This window comes from Apaloderma vittatum, unplaced genomic scaffold, assembly GCF_000703405.1.
Source record: "Apaloderma vittatum isolate BGI_N311 unplaced genomic scaffold, ASM70340v1 scaffold1205, whole genome shotgun sequence".
Classification (NCBI taxonomy): domain Eukaryota; kingdom Metazoa; phylum Chordata; class Aves; order Trogoniformes; family Trogonidae; genus Apaloderma; species Apaloderma vittatum.
Genome location: NW_009715299.1, coordinates 44,612 through 59,797, shown reverse-complemented (window position 1 = coordinate 59,797; position 15,186 = coordinate 44,612). Strand labels below are relative to the sequence as shown.

The 15,186-nt window shown below is 46.0% G+C and overlaps 1 protein-coding gene across 1 annotated transcript; it reads right to left on the bottom strand.

Annotated features, from left to right (window-relative positions):
* Positions 1 to 5,307: 5,307 nt before the first annotated feature.
* On the bottom strand, positions 5,308 to 14,035 carry LOC104273664 (fibroblast growth factor 12; the record flags this gene model as incomplete). The annotated part of the gene is made up of 2 exons (XM_009869063.1): positions 5,308 to 5,657; positions 13,819 to 14,035. Coding segments are annotated over 2 exons (336 nt in total), but the record flags the coding sequence as incomplete, so codon positions are not given.
* Positions 14,036 to 15,186: the final 1,151 nt, after the last annotated feature.

Sequence of the window (15,186 nt, the reverse complement as noted above, 5' to 3'; positions counted from 1 at the left end):
TGACTTACTGGAGGTGATCCTGCTCTGGCAGAGGAGCTGGACTAGATGATCTTTTGAGGTCCCTTCCAACTCCTGACATTCTGTGATTCTGTGAATCTCTTTTCAAGTACTTGTTTGATCAGACATCCTGTCCATTCCAGAAGGCCATAAAAAGGTCAAATCTTTCTGCACTGATCCTCCAGTTGCCTCAGATGGGAATGCTCTGGAGCCTGTCCAAGCTCCTTGCCCCATCACAATGATGCCCAGTGAGATGACCACTGGTAAGATGAGCCCTGGAGCCATGCTGACCTAGGCCTCCTTTGCCAAAGAGAAGGTGCCTGAAGTCCAAGAGGGAGGTGAGCTGGTAAGATGTCCAACTTCCTGTCATGTGGCAATTTGTTATGCAAATGTCATGAAAAGAAATGCTCTCTCATGAAATGGTAATTACTTAGCTTTAGTTTTGTGGCCACAAAGGTTTTAGTGGTTTTGAGACGTTGATATGCTTAAATGTGATGTGTAGTGTAACAACATGTGAAGTGTATCAACATGGCTATGGGATTTTTTTTGGTCATTAAGCAGGGTGTCTAAGAAGAACATGAGGAAATTGGTTTATGCCCTGATTGTTGCTCAGGAGCTGAAGTAGAGCACTCAAGCTTTACTCCATGCTGGTGAGGAGGATGTAAGTCTTTTTGCCTTTTACTGTATGGAAACAGCCTTCAATCACCTTCAAGGCTGACACATTGGCAGTGGGGGAATTAAGACATGAATGCCATGGAAACATCTCTGCTTCACTGAGGAAGTGCAGTGGTGTTTCTTTTGATTTTACTCCTAGGTGCCTGCCGTGGGTCAACCCACAGCAACAACTCAAGATCTTTTGTTCCAGTGTTGGGAGAGGAATCTGTATCTGAAGATACTCAGTTGTGTCTTTTCTTGTTGTCTTTTTTTTTTCTTCACCTTCCTTGATGCAGTCACACATAATCTTAGCCCTGCCATCTAGGACCATGGCTAAGCTATGCCACAGTTAATAAAGGTCTAGTGTTGGCCATGATTGTGGGCCAATATCTCCTCCAGTGTTAAAAGTGGTGTGTTTTCCTGTAAGCCCACTAGGAAAGGTTCACTTTGTTTGCTGCAGTTAATGAGAATTCTGCACCTTCTTTTTTCTTTTTAGGAACTGCAGTCCTCAAAAAGACAGTTTTTACATGTCTACCACACATAAATGCTGCATCTTTGCTGGCGTGAGCCCAGAAGGATAGCACACTTAGTTTTCTGCTCTCTAGTCAACCTGGGGAGTTTACATGCCCTGCTTGCTTCAGTTTGGCTCAGAGTGTGGCAATGCTCTCTTTGGGGACAGTAACACTCACAATGCACAATCAGCACTGTTTAAGATGCAAAGGTGTAAAGTGAAGCCCGTGACAGCCTGAAGAGTTGTGTGGGGCTCTGTCAGCCAGACCCTTTCTGAGCGCAAACAAAAAAATGTTGTTGACTGACAACTTTCATAAATTGCTTTGTTGAGTGTCAACTTCACTTTATAACACATTGTCACATGCCAGTGCTGACACTTGTGGCATAATTTGCTGGCGCCGTATGGCATGCTTGTCATGCTAGTATATTTTTCTCCATTTTTTTTTTCCCTAGCAAATTCCCGATGGTCCAAACTGGAGCCACGTTATTAGGTTTTGCCCTTGATGCATAGATGAGAGGAGCTGTGTTTCATAGCATGTACTGCCAGAACCGTGCTGACAAGAAAATTAAAGGCCATACAAGGGTGAAACAAAGTGAATGTTTTAAATGTGCCTTATTTCTGTGTTATGATGTATTTTCTGTTGCTGGACTTCTAACGTCCACATTCTTCTATAGCAGCATCTGTTATTCAGCAGACAAAGGTTTGCTACATAATTAGCAGAGTTAAGAGCTACCAGGGACCAGGCACAATGAAAATGTCCTTCTTTTTCATCATCTACTTTTCTTGGCTATTTTGCCCAGTGCCTTGCTGTTTGCCCAATGCCATGCCAGCATAGCTAGGAAAGGAATTTGTCCTGCAAGTATCACATGTATGCTAGCCAAGGGTTGTAGTCACTATAATGTTAAACTGAGTTGCAAAGCTTCCTAAATGGTTGAAGCATGTGTCACTCATCAGGACTTTGACACTGAGCAATAACAGCAAGAAGCAGGAACTTCAAAACAGGGGAAAAAGTCTCTATGGACTCCCTGCAGATTGGGAAATGGCAGATGGATAATCAACAAAACTCACAGCGACTCCCTGAGATATGGCCTGGGGAGAAAGCTTGCAAGGTACTTGAGTTAAAAAAAAATAGATGAAGCCTGCTTACATGTTGCCTGCAATCCATGGATCTCCCTGGGCTATCCCAGGCATCCGGAGGGTGTCAAGACATCCATAGCCAAGTGGTTCCCGGTCAGGAGCTGGTGTAGGAGGACACCGTGGAGCTGAACTGTGCAATGTCACTGGGTTTGGGGCTAGCCTGATGTCAGGAGTTCCTGTATTACACCACGAGATTATTTTTGCAGCTTTCGCAGAGGTTAAGTGCACAGTATTTCCATGGTTTATGCCATGGACCCTGGTTGTGTCCAGGATTAATTTGCTCTTGTTATGGACCAGTTCAGTGAGTGTTGCATGAAGATGATTAGTACAACAGACAAAAGAAGCAGATTATTTGGACATTTAGGCCTGACTGTGGCACATCCAGGGACTTTCGCAATGATGTGACCGAAGAAAATTATCAAGGCAAGAAGCCCAGCATGGGAAGTGATGAGACACACAATGGAAAAATTAGCATGTGGCAGGGCTGGATCTGCTCTCGCCCATGGCTTTCCGGGGCCTTAGGCAAAGGGTGTTCTGCACACAAGGTCACGGCAATTTTTGGGCTCTCATGTTGGATCTGCTTTAGAGGACGTCAGTGACTTTGGTAAGTTGCCCATGGCCAGAGCCAGAAGAGGCTTGTGGCACCAAGCTGTGCTGTGGATGGTCTCTTCCACGGGAGATGCTCCAAGAAGGCAGATGAGAGAGGCCATGGCTCAATGTCTAAATCGTGGCCTGGCCTGGCCAGCTGAGAGACCACTAGCTCAGCCTGTCTTGAGGTTCTACTTGTTTGACAGTACATCTCTTCAGCAAGCAGCCCCCCTGCATGCCTTAATTTGGTGTGCTCTCTAGTTCGTGAGGGACCTGTACTGTGGGCAATGGAGTGTATCAGATGGTACTGGGGGAGTATGTTCCCAACCTGGCGTGTATTGGTGGTCTTGCCCCAGTGTTGGGGGACTGAGGATGCTGATGTGGGCAGGAATAAGTAAGTCACTCTGATACAATTGGCAACCCCAGATAAACCTCACTGGTGCTTGCTGTTGGCACGCAGGCACTGTGTCCCTATAGCACAGAGGGGGCTGCTGGGAGGTGCAGCATTAGGCTGCAGAATCATGCTAAGAGGCTCTTTATTTCAAGGCTTCAGCTTTTCAAAACACAAAAGGACATGCTTCAAATTCATTCCTTCATGCTGATCCTGGGAGTCTTCCATAACCTTGAAATTTGGCTCTCTCTTTAGCTTTCCCAGCCTGCTCTGTTCTGTGCTGACGGGTGAGCATGCCTCAGGGTTGGAGGTGCCCGGGTCAGCAGCCGCTTTGCAGGGAGCATCACAGCCAGCCTAGGCACTCCTTGTCCCCTGCAGACACAGCAGCTTCACAGCTTGCATTGGCTGTGACAGCAAGGAAACCTCAAGAATTAAAGTGGTATTTCATGTATGCCCATAATTTATGAATGACACACACTCCTGGCTGGCTTTTAACAGCAAGGCTTTAAGCTGTTTCCTCTTGTATAATGAGCCATTCTCACCTGTTAACACCCTCCAGGCCTCTCGGCATTTGTTTATTCATTTTGCTTTTCACTCTTACGGGAGCTATAACAGCAGCAAAAACCTTCCCAGGTGCCTCAGCCAGGGCAGTGCCTGTTCCTGTGACAGCAGCTGCATCACCTCTACGATTCGCTGCTTCAGCATGCAGGCCCTGGGTGTCGAAAGAGATCAGATGGAATTTAATGTGTGTGGGCCCTATTTCAGTATCCCCCCCTCCATGGGATCGAGGATGTGTGGTTCACCAGTGACTGCCCCCCAGACTACCAGGAAAGCACCAGACAAGGAGAGACTTGCTGCAGATGGGCTCAGCACTGAGCATCCCTCACCCCACTGCCCTCTTCCTTGCCTTTCCCTAGCCACGAATTTATTACCTCTGAAGCACTTCTCCGGCATCTGAAGCACTTGCGAGACGGGTGCCCCCAGCCATACCCAGGTTCCTGCAGCATCTCAGAGGTTCTCATCCCATAACAGGCATGGCAGTGGTAAAGCACTGGATTAGAGGGGTTTGTAGTTTTGGCTTTGAATATGTGTAAAACAAGATGTGTGAAGTTGTAACACTTAGGGAGAGCCCTTCTGCTAGAAGGACGCAGCAGCCTCTCCTCACTCTGGCACTGCTGGACATGTACAACCCTCTGTGTTCCCCTGTAGCTGCCCCCTCCTCTGTACACCCCACCCACTCACTCCCCACACTACTCTTCCCTTCACTGCAATCCCTGCCAGCCTCTCACATAGCACATGCCTCATCATTCCCATCTGACAGCATAGATTTCAGTACCGTTTCTTGCTCTGTTCTGTATTTTTAAGCAATCAGCACTCCTTCCTTCCCTTCATGATCTAACTCTCCCCTAATAAATATGATCACTTCATCCTGCGAGATCTGGAAACTCATTTCTGAAATTCTCCTGATAACTTATACGGTAAAACAAGCCTGTAAATATAAATAATTATGATAAAAAGGCATAAAATGCCAGACTTGGGTCAAACATACTCACACAGTGACACTAGCAACAAATAACTACACAGTGTTTGAATGTAGATGGAAAAAGCTGAATACAGAGTAGCTAGTTTGTTGCCCATAACTGTCAGACTCCTAATTTGGACAGGCCATATTTTATTGATAGCAGAGCAAACACAGTCATAATCCATCCCTACCTTTCCTGCATTGTGAAAAATCCCATCCATCCCCAGGGACGCAGGGACGGAGAAAACAGTGATGGGAACGTGAGGTGAAAGTATAAAGACAGAAAGCAGTCCCAGGCTGCGTTTCCCAAGTTTCTCGCACATCATATGCTAAGTTCAATTTTCCAAAAGCTTTGTTTTATTTTTAAAGGTAACATCTTTATTATTGTTATTATTATATTTATTAGTTGTTATTATTATTATTATGCAGAGATGAGATTTTTTTCCCCCTTTGATCACAGAGCAAACAGTTTGCTTTTGAAAATGTTAATGGAGTCCTGATTTAAAACATTTTTTTCTTCACTTTTTTTTGGTTGTTTTTGTTTTTTAAAACGTTGCAACAGGCAGGATCTGAGATTCAATTTCCTCGTCCTACACAAAGATTCTGGAGTTCGGACTCCTAGCCACTACCGGTAGGTCCTGCCTTGCTCAGTTGTCGTTGTCTCAGTGTGGTTTCGCCAGGTGGGGTGGGTAGGTGGGTGGGAGGGGAGGAGCTGGAGGAAGGGAGGGTATTTGTCAGCTATGTCGAGTCTTGGTTAACAACTTTGCCTCCATTCATGGTTGGTGTCCCTGAACTTTTTCTTGAGCGTCCTTGTTTTTCTCCAATTTCATGCAACGACGGCTCTCTGTACATGCACACTGCAAACAGAAAAGATACTCATTAACAGCCCTGAAGTCACAGACGTTAGTGACCATAACGAACTATTTCTTTGTATACGAGGCTAAAATTCCAATACAAACACAGACACTGACAGAAACCTCAGTGACCCAGTAAGCAGATCCTGTTACTAAGCAGGATCTGTTAACTGCCCCTGCTGACAGTCACAACCTCTGTCTCTGGATTCTTCCAAAGGCGCAGATAGAAACAGGGGATTTCTCACAGATAAATCTTTCTAGGCTTTCTGTGCGTTACTGCTTTGTCATGTTATATTCATTTACATGAAATAAACATCAGAAACCTCAGTGACCCAGTAAGCAGATCCTGTTACTAAGCAGGATCTGTTAACTGCCCCTGCTGACAGTCACAACCTCTGTCTCTGGATTCTTCCAAAGGCGCAGATAGAAACAGGGGATTTCTCACAGATAAATCTTTCTAGGCTTTCTGTGCGTTACTGCTTTGTCATGTTATATTCATTTACATGAAATGAACACTCCAGTTTACAGAACCATGTAGTCTCAAGATGCTGATTATCGTCTAAAAACAGGTCCAATAATTACCCAGTCTCCAGCCCTTAACCTCCAACAAGAAGCCCTTGAGAATCTTGAATCAGATCTGCACTTGCAACTCAGCCATCCAAGCCTTCTGGGTGTTAAGCTCTGGATGTGAAGTGGTGGCTCAAGCCCATTTGGCTCCTTTGGCCAAGAGCTGAGGTCTGCTCTCAGCACTTTTTAGTTTTTCCCCTGTAAATCAAGACAGCCAGCCAAGGCCAAGGCCATGAGCACAGACACATGGGGATGAGTTCAGTGCCAACAAGCCAGGAGCCATCCTAGCTCTGTCTGATCACCTGGAAGCACCTCAGAAAAGGATAAAGGGAGGGCCCCTTCCCTCCAGACCCTGGCTAAGTAATGTGTGTCCTATAAAAATGTACTTGCTGGAGGCTAGACAGCCTGAGAAGGCAACGTGTGCCCAAGGCATAACACATCCCCAAGCCCTATGCAGCATAAAGCATTTATCCAGTTCACCATGTGGAAGACTAAGTCCTCATGGCTGTCCTCATGTCATGTGAGGTGTGCCAGAGCAGCTCAGCATCTCACACCAAAGGAAGCATCTCTGATGAGCTCATCGCAAACATGGAGGGGGTGTAGATGTGAGTGAAAGAGTAAGGCATCTCAAGGGCAGGCACACTGGAGTTGAGAATTTAAGGCAGGTCCAGACTGCAAATGCCACGCCCGGATCTTTGCAAAAATTAGGATGGAAAGAAATGATTGTGTGCTAGTTTGTTTTGTAAAATGGTCACGTCACAAACAGTGGCACAGAGCTCAGGCACAGGGGATAGAGCTCATCAGGTTTTGGTTCTGGGTAATCAACAAGAACAAAATTTTGAAAATTATCTGAAGAAATTTAAAAAATAGCCCATGTATAAAAAGGTGATGCAAGAGCATATATTTATAATCTCCTCTGATCTGCAAATAAATCCTGGCAATTAGAGGCAGGCTGCAAATAGCATTACTGCTCTGCATTTTACTCCTAGGTAGATAAACAGTTGTAGTAGTGTGCAACAATACAGGACAGAGATAAAGAGCAGTCAGCTGTGTATTAATCGGAGGGATACTGCAAAGAATATATGAGCAGTGAAAAAAATATTACTTTGCCCATAGAGCATTTTTCATGCAAGGCTTTCAGAGCAGTTTAAATACAGACACACTAGCTGAGCCTCCCAGCACAGCTGCAAGACAGGTACTGCTCTGCAAACTGGAGCCATTTTTTGGATGAAAATGAGAAAAAAGAGAAAATTAATAACTTGTCCCATGGGTCTGGGCCAAGATAAGCAATGCCAGGAACTGCCCATCAGCCGCCCAGACTGTTGATGCTGTCTGAATGCTGTAAGGAAAGCATGTAGCATGGCAGCAATAGAAGGAAAAGGGCTCTCTCATCCCTTTTTCAGCTGCTGAGCTGCCCCTCATGCCTTTAGTTGAGTGTCACTCAGCAAGCTGGTGATGCTGAATTTGTCTTTTGTGGCAAAGTACCTAATAAAATTTTAAAGAACACATATGAAAAAGTTAACAAGTGAGGAGAACCTGTGCGTTTGGGATTTCCTAGTCTGAGCAACAGTCTTTTGATGACATTGAGGATGCATATCACTTCTATGACCGTCCTTATTCTCTGCCCAGCAGAGTTGGGTATTTGTGCCAGCATTGCTCCAGTGTCCCTGACATTCCATACACAAAGTTCTGCCTCAAGTGCACTGTTGTCTTCACCCTGACCTTTCCGGTCCCAAGCTGGAGCTGGGGGGCCCTCCGTGACCTCTTTCCCCAGGCAGCTGCCCGTACTAAGCTCATCGCATCCGCATCCATCCCCAACACCCATCAGGCTGGGCCAGATGCTTAACCACAAGGGCTGAGCCCAGGCAGAGCCTGCAGCAGCAGGACCATCACACGTTGCTTTTCCTTAGCTCCCTGCCTGCCACCCTGACCTTTGGGTAAAACCATTGAGGTACTAGTAAGGCCCACAGAGTAATGCATAGAGATCAGGCTACAGAAGTAAACAATATTTGCAAAAAAGTAAGGAAACCCTGTACCTAGCATGGAAATAGGGCAGGAATTCTAAGTCTATCTTCCAGTCTAGTGTATGATACAAGTACTGACATGGGGCATGGCTGGAGGCTGCTTACATAGTGCTTTTCAGACAGAGCTGTCATAGCCTCCATACCAGACAGGCTGTGCCAACGAATCATGCCAGAAAATCTATAGCATCATAGGACAAGCATATTTTCAGTACTTAGATACACCTACGGTATCAATGTATGTGGTATTTTATAGCATCACGCACAAGATAGAGCCTGGATATTGTCCTACACAAGAGGCTTGTGTGTGTGTGCTGAGCTACGGCCACGGCTCAGCAGCAGCTGCTAATCTGTCTCACCATGACACGTGTGTGCACAGAGACACACGTGTGTGTGTGTGTGCACAGCCGCACACGCCTGGGGTTTTAAGGACATTGTGACATGTTGTGCAACACTGGCTCTTGGACTGCAGATTGTTACTCCTTGTACCGAGGAAGCCTGAGCGTGACTCACGCGTGGAGATGTTAGTCACAGAGCCAGGCGGAGGGGTTTGCAAATGGACTGTTTTAAGTGCTCACATCTTTAAAGTACATCTTTGTGGTTCAGGACTAGCAGCACTCACCTGCAGGTCTGTTTGGGGTCTCTGTGCATGTGTGTGTGAAGACACTGTGCCCTTGTCCCCTGCTGCATCAAGGCAAACTAGCAGAAGTGTGACTGCATGCCTGGATGCTTGGGATGTCTGCTGGTGCACATAGCACACGGCAGCTTTGGAAGGATGAGCAATTTGGCAAGAACAAGAGTCCCCTCCCTGCTTTGCCTTGCTTCTCCCACCCACCCACACCCACACGCCAAGCCAAATACAGCCCTTAATGTCTGGAAACCAAGATAATGCTTTGGAGCCTCAATCAGATAATGAGCTCCTATGTCCCAGATTTTAATCAACACATCCAAATTCATGCTTTAATTGGAAAGTGCCACTAGCTTGATCTGCTTAAAAAGCCAGAGGCATAAATGGAAGGGGGCGAGCGGCAGCAGAGCTGTGCCCATATCTGGTTCTTGTGGCTTTTAATTCGCTGCTTCCCTGCTAGCCAGTAGCACCTGTAGTTGGCACACACAGTGAAACAATTTACACACAGAAACAACTCGCAAATTAGGCAGGAAGGAGACTGGGGGTACAAGCAATGAAGAAGGTGGGGAGCACCCTTCCTGAAGGCAAAGGCATGGAGGGGGCTGCCTGTCACCCAGGAACAGCTCAATATCTTGCCTCTGCGCTGGCACAGGGTCCCAGTCTCATTGCTTCTTCCCAGGCACAGCACTGGCACACCTCCCACACAGGGAAGCTGAAATCACCGTGTGCTGCTTCAGGGGACTGCCTGAGTTTGGGAAGCACACACTGTTTTGCATCCTGATCCTAGTATTTCTCACTTGGCATTTCTGCAAGTTGAGAATACAGAACTCCTCGAGAATACAGGGAAATGCTTATTAAATGCCCTTAAATATATCCCACCCTTCCAGCTTCACTCCTGGCTTTCCTTGCCTCGGACCATAGCAAGTTACAAGCAACCAAATTTTCCCCCCGCTGCCGTTTAGCAGGCAGCCAGGTCGTTAGCCCTGCAGGATCACCACACGGCTGGTGGCAGCCTGGACCAGCGGCTGGGCAGGGCTGGGCCCACATGCCCTGGCCAGCAGCCCAGGAAACGGGCTCCTTCTCTTGACGGATGCCACAGCGACCGGTGTCGGTATCTGCAGTAGCGGCTGCATTAGCTGATGCTTCGGTGGAGAGAATTAATTGCCTAAGCAGCAGCTAGGGGCAGGAGGGAGCAAGTGATTATGCACCATCATTTTCTGCCTCTAATTACCGTATTCTAAAACCTAGTCCCAGCTGATGCATTTCGGAGGTGTTCGAGCTCGCGTCTATCTGGCAGCTAAATGTACAGGATGCTGCCAGATGGAATCACAGTTTGTTCAGGTAAGAAATGCAGCATAGGGTGACAAAAAGCCAAGAAAAAGCATGGTTAAGATACACTGCATTTGCCATCTAGTAAGATGATTAGGAGTTTGATAGATGAACAAGTGAGCCTGTGAAGGACAGAAAACATACCAAAGCCTGCCCACTTGAAAGACAGACCCTTAACAGAGTGTGGGGTTTTGTTGTTTTGTTGTTTTAAGAACACTTTTTAGGATATTTTGTGGATTAAGGTGACACCTTTTGAAGCATTTTCACTAGCCCTATTAAATATTCCTACTCAACAGTGTCTTGTACTTCTTTGCAACATCGGAGGATTCTGCTTTAACTAAACTGGGATGTTACATCCCTGGAAAAACATTCTGGAAAGACCTGGCTGCTGTTCCTTGCACAAAGATACACATCAGTGATAATGAATGGATCAGACTAGTCATTAACAGGTCACCTTCATATCTCAGACATGTTCACGTCATGAGGGCTCTAGCACCACAAATTTGGAATTAGGGGCAGCTCTGCTCACTCAGATGGAGGAAGAGTCATCTTCTGCTTTGTCTGGCCAGATTTACCACCCCAAACGCATTCTGGCTTGGGCCAGGTGAGAGACGAAATGTAGCTGTTTTGGGAGAGCAATCTGGAAATTATGTCTTCAAGGAGCAGGAAAATTAAATGACAGAGCACGTCCACAATAAGCATCTGTTAAAATTCTCAGTTAAGTGACTGTAAATTCTTCCATTGTTTGAGATAGGTTTGAATATGTAAAACAAGAGTCCCTGTGGACAGAAGTGATTGTCCAGCACTAATCACTACAGACACTTAAGAGACTGAAACTGCTTTAAAAGATTTCTTGGTATCCAAGTGACAATTATGCTCAAGCTAATTTCTTGTGCAATCTGGTTCAACCTATATGCCTGCACTTTAAGGGCTCATTTAGCTCGAATGATCAGTGATCAGAAATAAAAATATCGAGAGAAATGTGTTGCGTATGTGTGTTTTTAACCAAAACTGGCACCACACAGTATGTTAAATGCTGCTTGCCAGGCTGTTTGCCTTGGCTTTGCCTGTGCACAGATGGGAGTGGAACTTAACATTTCTCCTGTTATTACTTAGTAAGTTTTTTGTGCTTTCATATTGATTAAGCTTAATGCTATTCCCCAAAACAAACAAATCCTACCAAACTAAAAAAACCCTCCTATCAACTTAACCCCCAGAACTTTTCCAGTTGGTATCTAGTGACTTTGACACAGAACATCTCCACCATTCCAACAATCTACAGGAGTCAAAATACCCTGTGGGATTAGCACAGCATAAAGCTGTAGCTGCTAAAAGCCACATATAACAAACATAAACAGATACCACTGTGTATATGTGCACACGTACACCTATGTAGTCCTCAGAAGTTACTTTGGAGGATATTTCATATTTATTTACTAGTTTATTGCCCATTTGCAACTTTGAGGAGATGGTGTCTGAATTCAGAAAGCAGTGTGAAGTCACAGGAGTCAAAATGAGCTCCTGAAACAATCTGGGCCTTTTTTGTGTTTCCTTTCCCTGCAAAGGCTCTCTTCACTAAGCTGCTGCATAATTTTTCTGCACAAGGCAAACAATTGGGAAGTTTCGTCTCAGAGGCAACCCATTGAAGGGGTGGAGGAAGCGATTCCTTGCAACCTATGCAACACTCCTCCTTCCCAGAGGACCAGAATCCTGCTTGCATGTATTACTGGGTCAGTCATCAGCAGGGCTAATGCTGCTGCTGGTACCACACCAAAAGGAAACCTGGGTGTGTTACTGCAGATGGGAGCTGTGAAGCACAGCCCTGAATACGCAGCAAAGTCCACACGCTGGGGCATGCCACAGCATTTAGCAGAAGGGACATGCAAATATAGCAGGCGAGTGCTTTCAGTACTGCCTTGGAGACATGACGAAGAGAAAGAAGCTGCTAAAACAGGGTAGCAACTGCCCCTTGTCTGTAACATCTCTGCTTGCAAGCTCTGCTCACAGAGACTTTGATGGATGTAGCACAGAGAAGTCACGTGGAGCGGAGGGCGTTTTACTCCAACCCTCCCCACAAGCCTCTGCTACCTACAGTGGATCTTAGGCTTGGGAACAGAGTCCTCCGTCTGGAGTCACAATCCCAGACAGCTGAACGCTTTGGGAAGCTGACACGTGCCTCAGCTTGGGAGACTGCCAGCTCTTTGATGCAGCAGTGCTTGAAGAGGCTGACTGCAAAGCATGTGGAGGAGGGAAGGGGTGGAGGAGCCCTTAATTTGGCTGCCAACTTCCAAAGCGCTCACTCGCTCGGGAGGTTATGTGACAGCTGTGACTGAAGCAAGCGTGGGAGGACGCAACTGCAGGAAAGGGAAGCTCTCGGGCTGGGCTGAATTTTTCAAAATGAAAGCCAGAGCAGCATTTGCTGCAATGAGAACTCTGCTGTGAGTCAGGCACCTCTGTTAAGGCAAGGCTTTCCATGAGGAGAGCCACAGGAATGGTCTAGTTTAATGCATGCAGAAGACAACTATTGAGCCATTCAGCAGACGCCACGCAGGCTACATCAAAAAAGCAGCCTGGATTGAAAGGAACCCGCTGGGCAGTGCCAATACTCAGCCAGGCAGCAAAGAAATACCAGAAGGAGCTGGAAACCCAGCTGTGAAAGCTAGCACTTGCAAGAGACTCTCCTCCCAGCCAAGGCAGGAGAGGAAAGGAGAAGACAGAAGATAAGCTGGTGACTGTCCCTATGCCTGAAGCAGGTCTTGCTCCTTATCAAAACTCAATGATGGCTTAGGGCACCAATCTCAGTAATGCCTCAGATAAACAAGAAAAGGCTCCTGGCTGCAGAAAAGCTGTTGTAAACAAGCACCGGACAAGAGGGTCCAGGCTATTCTCTACTCTTACAATATGGATATCTATCTCCTTGTTTCCAGAATCAGGTTAGTACCTGTTCAGTACTAGGCTAATCACGCTACATCTCTCCATTTATCAGGGGCCAACAGATAAAAAGCAAAATGTGCTGACATAAGCCCATGGCACCATGTACCCATGGTGTACAGCCAGCAGCAGGAGGGCAGAACTTCTACTCCATGACTTTCACTGAAGCCCCATGCTGTGATGAAGACATATGGCATGACAACATCGCATCTAACTTTGGACATCTATGACAAGGTTTCTCTATCCTCAGCGACTAAGTAGGATGTCTTTACATATGAGCAAAATTTAAGTCATCCTAGGGTAGACCTACAAAGTACATCCAAAACTGTGCTGGTAGGACGCATAGCTCTTACATTACCATAAACAGAATGCCAAAGTCTAAAATCATGTGAGATAAATCCTATCTCTATCGACTCTACATGCGACAAGAAACCTTCTCATGTGGGTTTTTAAATTTATCCTTTAGCACCCCAAAGGTGAGAAACCCCTTTGGGACAATGCGCAAAGTTTATTATGCGGGAAGGAAAGCAGATGAAATGCCAGCAGTGTAGCCCAACACCTTTCTGAACTATTATAAATACTCCTTGCTTTCTGCTTTTGCAGCCCAACCCCCTCATTCAGGAAGCCCCAGATCTGATGCTGCAAACTCCTCCTCCCCACCGATGCAGGGAGCGAGCAGATTCCATACCTTCAATGGGTTTGGGTACAAAATGTGATGAGGGCTTGGTTTTTTTCACTCGGTTTCCCTTCATAATTTGACCTTCTTTATTGAGTCCCAGGAACCACGCTCGTCCGGATTCTTGCTGCCGGTACAGCGTGGAAGAATAAATAACGTAGTAGTTTTCAAAGACAGATTCCTTAAATTTGCACTCTGGTGTGAAAACATCCTGCAGTGAGAGAGAGAGAGAGAGAGAGAGAGAGAGAGAGAGAAGGAGAAGAAAAAGCAATGGAAGGAATTAATCACTGATCTCCTAAATTAGGCATCACTGAGTGATACACGATGGTCACACATTGCAGTTAGTTTAACAATAGAAAACAACAGGCATCAGCAATACCAGCTACTGGCAATAACACACATCTAGAAAACTCCCCATTGAAAGGGAAGGCTCTCCCTCCTTGGCAGAGCTGTGGTTTGCAAAACAGCCTACAGTGAACATGCATGAAAAATGTGCAGGAAAAGTCAGGAACCTGTAAGGATTTCGACCAAAATACTAGGCATAATAAAAAAGAGAGCTGAGAGATAGAGAGAGCGTTGCTGCTCATCTGCTGGTCCCAGTGCCTTCCCTGGCTTTGCCCTGACCTTGCCTGTGATGGGCAAGATATGTGCAGTGGTTGTCTAAGATATTGAGGTTTCTTCAAATTCTTATGGGCAAAAGACAATTTGTCAGGGGCATTTAAGTGGATTCAGAGAAACAGGAACACAAAAGTAAGTAAACAGCTTATTTATTTTCAAAAGCAATGGGAGGAAATGCTGGCACAAAGCCTTGAAACCTTTCAATAAAGAGAAGGAACTTTGAAGATTTCTGACACGTACCACAAACTGATCCCACACCTGCCCAGGCACAGAGGACACATGGGTCTGCCCGAGACATCCCTGAGCCTGTGCTGGCTGCAGGGGTGGCTGTGCCTTTGTCACTTGTGCTGGCTTTGCATAAAGTCTCAAGGAATAAACTACACTGAGCTATGGACCAAAACTTGTCATGTCACCGTCACTTTTATTAATTTAACATCAGGGAAATACCAAACCTCTTTTAAAAGAGCTGGCTGGCCATTGGATGGTGGCAGTTGGGCTCCCAAACCTTCACTGAGTCAGATGTGGTTCTTGGTGGGTTGTTTTTTTCCCCAGACTTTGAGCAGAATATTCATCCTGACCAAACAAATTCTCCTACTGCTTTCCTTAAAACTATGACAATCTTGCAAAAAAAGCTCAAGCCACAATGGATATGTATTTGCTGATGAAACAGTGTTTCAACAAAAAAATCCTTTGTTGTAGGACCCAGAGAAGGTACCTTGGAGCCCCGTGAGTGAAGGCAGCTGCTGTGACATGTGAGCAATA